The sequence below is a fragment of the Austrofundulus limnaeus genome, unplaced genomic scaffold, assembly GCF_001266775.1.
Source record: "Austrofundulus limnaeus strain Quisiro unplaced genomic scaffold, Austrofundulus_limnaeus-1.0 Scaffold121, whole genome shotgun sequence".
Lineage (NCBI taxonomy): Eukaryota > Metazoa > Chordata > Actinopteri > Cyprinodontiformes > Rivulidae > Austrofundulus > Austrofundulus limnaeus.
Genome location: NW_013952523.1, coordinates 898,070 through 906,544, shown reverse-complemented (window position 1 = coordinate 906,544; position 8,475 = coordinate 898,070). Strand labels below are relative to the sequence as shown.

The 8,475-nt window shown below is 40.1% G+C and overlaps 1 protein-coding gene across 2 annotated transcripts in view; it reads left to right on the top strand.

The window, feature by feature from the left end:
- Positions 1 to 7,052, top strand: part of pik3cb (phosphatidylinositol-4,5-bisphosphate 3-kinase, catalytic subunit beta) — a 110,622-nt gene extending 103,570 nt beyond the window's left edge. For both annotated transcript variants that reach the window (XM_014015006.1, XM_014015007.1), the window contains 2 exons: positions 1,908 to 2,040; positions 5,561 to 7,052. In XM_014015006.1, the coding sequence (XP_013870460.1) occupies positions 1,908 to 2,040; positions 5,561 to 5,698 (271 nt within the window). In that variant the 3' untranslated portion in view covers positions 5,699 to 7,052. The remainder of the gene's footprint in view (positions 1 to 1,907; positions 2,041 to 5,560) is intronic.
- Positions 7,053 to 8,475: the final 1,423 nt, after the last annotated feature.

Genomic DNA, 8,475 nt, shown 5'->3' with positions numbered 1-8,475 from the left:
CGCCTTCTCCAAGTCCACAAAACACATGTAGACAGGTTGGGCGAACTCCCATGCACCCTCCAGGACCCTGCTGAGGGTGTAGAGCTGGTTCTGTCCTTGATTATAATGGTTGAATATTTACTGTAGAGGTTGGACCAGAGCAGAACAGCATGGTGTAAATTGAGGATTAAGTTCTATCTCCCTCTGTGCCCAACAAGGTCCAGACGGGCGTGCCGCCCTCCCAGCACCCCCGAAGCTCTGCCCCTGGTCCCACATCCACCATATTGTTATGAACTGACTGGATCTCCTGTCTTATTGTCCTTATCACCTTGTAACAGTCTCAAGGCTGGCCTGATGGAATTTTGGAGCTCATTGCAGCGTGTTGGTTTGCAGGGTTCATGAGGGGAGCTGGTGCCTGTCGTTGTGCAAGAGGTGGACTACACCCTGGACACGTTACAAGTCCATCACAAGGCCACATAGAGACAAAAAGAAAGATAGCCATTCACACACTCACACAACTAGGGACAGTTTTTATAGACCTGCGAATTAACCCATTGTGCATGTTTTTGATCAGTGGGTAGAAACTAAATAAAACCCATTTGTGCACAAGGGGAACATACAAACACCACGCATAAAGACTGCAGAAAAATGTCCAACCTTTGACCTATTTGCTGTGAGGTGACGGCTTTAACCACTGAGGTGACGTGCTTGAAGTCAAACCACATTTTGTAAACCGTGTGGTACGCTCACTTGTGGGATTTTGACCTAGTATCATATGTATTTAGAGTTGCAGTACAAGAGGGTGAACATATGTGAATAAGTTTGGTGCAACATTGAGTGCTGAATGTCAAAAAAAAGTCATAACAAAAGTTAAAAAATAACAATTGAGTGCATGTGCAGTGACACCTTTTAACACCGGTTCATTGTTGTTGTTTTTTTCACTTTGGTTGTAGCCTCTGACTATTACATATAAGGTACTTCAAGGAGTGGCAAAAACATAAAATGTCCACTTGCACAGGCTGAACTGCTTTATGTAAATAATTTAACAGGGTTATGTGCTGCTTAAACTACAGTTCTGCAGCGGCTCAGCTTCGAGGTTTCGTGCTTTGCCACAATCATTTGACATGGGAGCAGAATGGAGAAAATACACTTAATCCAGTCTGCTGTTTATCTGTAAAACGAGAAGTATGTCTGTGGGGCGTTGCTGTCAGCAAATGTGGTTTAGGTAGTACACAGTGTACATGTGATACATGCACACAATTTGAGTGAAAGATGAAATGAGAAACAATTTTTTAGGATATTTTTTTTAAATTTTTGTCCATTACCTCCAGCAGGTGTAGTCTGTATACCTTCTGAGATAAACCTATACAAAGTATTGATGCTGTTTGGGTGAAAAGGCCATTTTTTCTTCTAAAGTCATTTCACTGTCTTTCGAGATTCTGTGTGGTTAGTTGTCAACAAAAAGGAAGTGTTTGTCACGTATTATGAGCAGTCTGTGGGCGTGTGCGTTCAGCTCAATCTTAATTCCACAGATAACAAAACTCAAAACAAACCTTCCAGTAAAATCACAGAACCACCAAAACCACACTGGTCTACTTTAACTCCTGCAGACAACAGCTGTGTTTTCTATACCCTGCATCTGAAATAAGAGTTGAAACATAAACATAAATATGCATTAAAAACCACTAAATTTAATAGAACTTTTATAATTTTATTTTGTAGTAACATTTTTAAAAATTATCTGGACTGTAATCCTAATACTTAGTTGACATAAAAATAAAAAAACATTGAGGTCTTTCTGTGCGTACACTAGAATAGAAGTTTTTCTTGGTTTCCTGTGGTCACTGTTCCAAAATCAAGCTACTGTTGACTTTAGTCATTAGACCAAATAAACTAATGTGTCTGTGTTTCTCTTGTGCTTCTTGCAGTTTCCGGCAGTACTGCGAGGATGCTTATCTAATCCTGAGGAGAAACGGCAACCTCTTCATCACCCTGTTTGCCCTCATGCTGACTGCCGGACTACCTGAGCTCACTTCTGTCAAAGACATCCAGTACTTAAAGGTATCACATGATACACACAAAGATACACGAGACAGGGCAGCCGCTGGGAGTTCATTGATACTGCTGTGGAGTAACAGCACTGCTGTGGTCACAGACCAAGCTGACTCAAAAACAAACCTGCTTCAAAAAGTTGTGGAAACGTAGAAAAAAAAGACATGACAATGGAAGTAGATGTGTTTGTGTCTGAGCCATAGCTCTGAGCCATACATTTAGCTTTGTGCATCATTTGGTTAAAAGGTTTATATTGATTACTATGAACCCCAAAAAAACTGATTGGTTCTTTAGTAGATTTAGTGAAATCTAAAACAGAGTCAAATACAATCAAAAGGAAATGCTTTGTTAAATGAGTGGTCATTTACAATTGTTAATGATCTTTTATATGATTTTAAAAAATCCAGCTCAGCAGCATGCTAACAAAAAGAGTTTAGAGCTGTAAAAAAGAGTTTGACTTGTGTTGTTGTATGACCTCATGCCAACTCTGGTTATGTTGTTTTTTTTTCTCCTGTCACACTGAAAACAGCTGCTTCTTCTGCTTCTTTCTGGTGTGTTATGTAACAGACTGGTGCTGGTTGTAACCACAGTCAGAGTTGGTGCACTCTCAGCTGTGGCTGCACCAGTTTTACAAAGAAAAACAGAGTTGGGTCAGCAGGTCTCTTCCTGACCATTACCAGCACCTATTGGAGCTCAGAGTGTGGCTCCACTGCAGCCTTCATTTGGCATTTTCAACATTCTGCAGCCATGGCCGTTGGGGACATTTGTTTTTAACTGGAGCAACAGTAAAAAAAAAAAAAAAAAACTGCAGCGTTGTACATGCAGTTTCAGTTTGTCTGGCTGAGGGTTGTATTGACATCTCTGTTTTCCTGAGCCTCTGTGGTCTGCTGATGACGCAGCTGTCCACAGCACCCTACATCGAACCAGAGCAGCAGATAACAGCTGAAAAATAACCCTTTTTTTCTACCACAGCCTGCAGTTTGACCTTAAAACACTAATTCATCCAACAACACGTCCCTTTTACTGCTGCTGATTTCTGACTGAACCACACAAATACGGCTCTGACGTCATCCTGAAAACTGTTTTTGTTGTGCTGAACATAGACATTTAGTCTAAACGTTAGGGGTCAGCAACAAAATCTGCTGGAGGACCAACATTTTGCCGATCAGTCATTTTTATGGCTGATCTTTTTTTTCTGTTTTTTTTGCAGTTCTACTTAAATATCCGTTTTGATTGGTTTTTACAGATACTGTATGGGAAACATTTTTGAAGTGATTACCTGAACATAAATGTGAGAGAGAGCAAATTAAAATAAATATCTGCTTATTATCTTATTTATGCATATAATGCTATGCTTTAGATGCATATAAAAGCATCTGGTCTGAATTTTGATCTAAAAGTAAAATATTTAGATGTTTAAACATTGGCATTGATGTCAGATATGCAACTTTATTTAACTGAGACTCAGAAGAATAAATAAATGTCCTATGTTTCTGACATTTTAACACTTTAACATCCAACTAAACCAACCAACCACCATGTTTATCACCCGCTGTCAGCGAACACTGATTGGCCAAGAAAACTGCCATCAAACATTCTTTCTGAGCTGTGCTGTGACTGATTCCTGTATTAAATGATCAATAATTTATCACTTCTCCCAATAACTAAAATGGGTTTTTGGGTAGGAGTTATCCCAGGGGGGTTTCAATAACCAGATTTATGGTATTGTCAAAGATGAGAAATGCCATTTTTGTTAAATCTCTAACCACTAAGCCACATGTCAATATGTTGGTGCTTTTTAAACAAATTAATGACTAGATCTTACATAAGTTCAGCTGTAAAAGTCATTTAAAGAACTATTTTTGTCTAGCTGTTCACAACTGGACTCAGATTTACTGAGTATAATCCCAGATCCTGTTTAGTGTGAGTGTTGTCATTCAGGCTGAGGTCCTATAGGGTTGGGAAATATTGGCAAAAAATTAATCAACATTAATTGTGGTATTTAGCCGATAACGATTAATTTGACGATTAATCCCCTGGACACCCTTATTTCGTAGTCACATGACCAATTTAGTGGGAAAGATTTGCTCTTTGTAAAAAATTGTTCCAAATTGTGTGAAAATTACAGATTTCAGGCTATACATCATATTTTAAATTGTGTTTATAGATAAATAAACTACAGAACTTTATTTTTAATGTTTGTCATATTTGAAGCGGAGAGGAGGACTGAGAGGACTGACCGGAGTAATCCCCAGTCAGTCTGCCTGGTGGCATTAATCGTATTAATCGTCAAGTGCCAAAAAATAATCGATTAATGTTTTTCTGACGATTAATCGCACACGATACGATTATGCCCAACCCTAGGTCCTACAGAGGATATAAGAAGGTTTTTGTGGTGGTAAATCATTTCAAAATGGGTCTTACCTTTGCTCTGATATCTATATTTTTTAATACTTAACTGGAAATACAATAAAAAAAATTTAAGGGGAAATTAAATTAAACATAGACAATGTGCTGCAAAAGTGTTCACACCCTTACATTAATGCTTTTAGTTACGTTTTGATTCAACAACTTCCTTCATACTTGGCACTAATTGGGAACAGAATGTTCCTCCGAAAGTGATAAAAGACGAGCAGGAAACTGGTCAGGGAGGCTGACAAGAGCCCTGCTCTGGTCCGGTGTTCTCACCGAGTCTAAATCATTCAGTATGAATGAAACACACCAAAACCAAGATCAAGATTTAAAAAAAACTAAACAACAACAAAAATGTATATACTGCATCAAGACTACTAAAAGTAGTTAAAAAATGTGTCCGAGTCGGATGTTGAACTTTTCAACCACACTTCCAAAAGTTATTTTTGGTGCAGAGGCGAGTGTGTGGATCTACTATGCCCACAGTGAAGCATGGTGGTGGCAGCTTCATCATGTGGAGCTGCTTTTCTTCAGATACAACTGGGCTTTTAGTCAAGGTGGATGGAATTATGAACCATTCCAAATATTTTTTTACATTTTGCCTTAAACTATTTGTTAGAAAGGAGCCAAAACCTGCATCCAAAAATATAAAGATAGTTGCACCAGTAGTAAATACAGGTTTTGGAATGACCTAATCAGACTGAAACGTGATAGAAACCCTGTGTGGTGACCTGACGTCGGCTGTGCACAGCCAGTTTTCTGCACATGTTGGCAGATTTGGAGCCCTTATGCAGGGAAGATTTGGCCTATTTTAGCAAGTCAAGGTGTGGTTTGTTGATGGACTTGTTCCAAAGACTGAAGACTAATTAAATCTGAATGTGTTTTAACAAAGAATTATTTCAGGGGGTGTGGACATTAATGCGCCCAGTGCATTGCATCTTTGACATTTTTAAAATAAATGACCCCACAGTTAATTGAACTGTACAGGACATGTGACACAGCAAAGGTGGAGCATGATTCATCATATTTTTAAACTGTCACAAATAAGCATTTCAGCAGTTTTATTTTCACTCTGTGTGTTTTTATATTTGTGCATGTGTCCCTCTCCTCCCGTCAGGACTCTCTGGCTCTGGGGAAGACGGACGACGACGCCCTGAAGCAGTTCCGCCAGAAGTTTGATGAAGCCTTAAGAGAGAGCTGGACGACCAAAGTGAACTGGATGGCCCATAACGTGGCCAAAGACAACCGGTCCTAGAGCCGCTGCAAGCCCTAAAAGGCCAGAGACCAAGCGAGAACACGAGGGGAGCGTGAGGTATGGGGTGGGGGCTAAATGTGCCACGGAGACCCTTATAATCCCACATGCAGGCAGATGTGCTGTACGAAAAGAGTAAAAACTCTCAGTCAGAATGTTTTTCCCTCTGCCCCTCCTCGCCCTGCATCACGGACCTGGAAACGGTCTGACACATTTCTGTGGAACCACTGTAGGTGATGTTTGCAAGTTTTGCACAGCGGCTGGTGGAGCGCTCAGCCACAGGAAGAGAACTGGAGCACCACTTTACCCACACTAAACCCACGGAGACGACCGGTCCGAACCCCGGGGGCTGGAGTCGGTGAGGAAACGGATGAAGTTTTTATCAGGTGACCTGAAAGCTCTGCTCAAGTGGAAAACATATCAAGCAGGGCAGTGAGGGAAGGTTGAAAAGGCGGAGCTTGAATTGACGAAACTTTTGACCCTATTGTCTTAAAAACGATGGACTCCATCACAGGAAGTGCAACTTCGTCCCGCTGTCCTAAAGTGTGCTTTAAAACTGCAGGAAGATTGTATTGTTTTAATTTTATTTTATTAATATTCCTTTTGTTATTTTTCAGTTTAAGAATTAGACATGAGACATGGATGTGCCAGACTACTTTACTGTTCCACACAGAGAACGTGTGAGGGAAACTATGCTCTGAGCCTTCTGGTCCACTGTTCGCCTCTCACTGGACCTTTGAACACTGGAATGTTTTTATGAGTGTTTCAGAAAGACTTTTATTATCTAAACTGGTTTTTTTTTATTATTATTATTATTATTTGTATTTCAAGTGGTTTACCTTAACATGAATGAAAAGCATTACTCTGACTCCCCCATTCACGAAAAAGCGACACTTTTAGATTTAAAAAAATCCCACTTCAGTTGATGCTTTTAAGACCAAAACAAAAAAAATTAGTTTTTTATTGTTCGGACTGCTCTATTTTTTTTAACCATCTGAATGTCCAAATATCATGTAAATTGGTTTTTATACAAACAGACGTGGGCGTGGTCTGTGGCTGATGTGGGCGGAGCTTGACACCTTGTTTCAACCCAAGTCGCTCTCCCAGCATCTGCATCTAAGTTGGATTTTTTTGTGCAATATCCCATTTATGATCCACTTCTTTTCCTAGAAGCTACTGGACCGGGCCTGAGCTCATCGATGATTGTGCTGTCTGCTGGTTTCTGTGTCGTGCGTCACAAATTCTCACCACTAGCCTTCAGGCACAGACGCTGAATATTGTCGACTGAACAGGCTTTCATTGTTGTTTGGATGTTTCTTTGCATAGTTTTATTAAAGTTATTTTCCACAGCGCCGTATTTCTGCTGGTTATGTATTTTTCTCTCCAGCTCTGGATGTAGATTGTGCGACCCAGCACCTACTCAGGGCAACGTCCTCATTTTATTTTATTTTTTTTAGCTGTGCTTGAAGAGGCTTTTTATTGATTCCAGACCAGAAATATCTTCACACCAGGTTCTCCCTGTTGGAGCAGCCGGTGTCTTTTTAGAAAAACAAAGACCGGTTAAGTCAGATTTTTGTGATGAACCAAATGTCACTTGCGGATATTTTTTGCAAAAACTCACAAAATCAAAGTAGACAGTGAACATATTTCAGTATTTACTGTAGACTGTAATGGAAAGAATGTCTCAGTTTGGAGGAGGTCCAGGTCGATGGCCTCAGGATTCGATCTCTGTTAGCAGATGATGTGGTCCTGTTGGCGTCATCGTTGTGCTGTGATCTTCAGCTCTAACTGGAGCTGTTTGCAGCTGAGAATGAAGAGGATGGGATGAAGATCAGTACCTCAAAGTCTCTACAGAAGATGAAGTACTTGAAAGAAAAAACTAAGTAAAAGTAAAAATACTTTAACAGAAAATGACTGGAAAAAAATTTATGATTTCGCTGAGGAGAAAAGTACTCAAAAGTCGTAAAACTGCTCACAGTAATTGGGAAATAAAAAGTACTTTTAAGAAATGATGTGTTGAATTTACTCTTACTTTTTACTTATCAGACCAATACCAATAATAAAAAATGACCAATATCAGTTACCAATGTTAATGCAGATATATTGTGCATCCCTATTTATGACGTACTTTTAGCAACAGACAAACAATTACAGACTGCTTATCCTGACAGAAATATTTCAATTAGAAATTCTATCATTTTTTTTGTATTTTGTTTTTCAAAAATGCCTAATTTGAAAAACAAATGCATGAAAGAAAGTATCCGAAACAAATAGTTGTCTCAAATTTCAATAATTCATATTTTAGCCATATCCTTGCCAGTTTTATGCAGTTTTTTTGTTTACACATTTTCTTGCCCATTTCTGACTAAATCTATAAATGGTTCGTACAAAACATCGCATGAAAAAAACAGTTTTTAAAACATCAGAAACTTAACTGTTTGTCAGCCTAAAGATTTTAATATGGTTACGTTTTTCAGTGAAATGGGTTTCCTCCGCAGGGTGGCTGGGCTCTCCCTTAGAGATAGGGTGAGAAGCTCGGTCATCCGGGAGGGACTCGGAGTAGAGCCGCTGCTCCTCCACGTCGAGAGGAGCCAGTTGAGGTGGCTCGGGCATCTGGTAAGGATGCCTCCTGGACRCCTYCCTGGTGAGGTVTTCYGGGCAYGTYCCAYCGGGAGGAGGCCCMGAGGAAGACCCAGGACACGYTGGAGGGACTATGTCTCTCGGCTGGCCTGGGAACGCCTTGGAGTTCCCCCGGAGGAGCTGGAAGAAGTGGCTGGGGA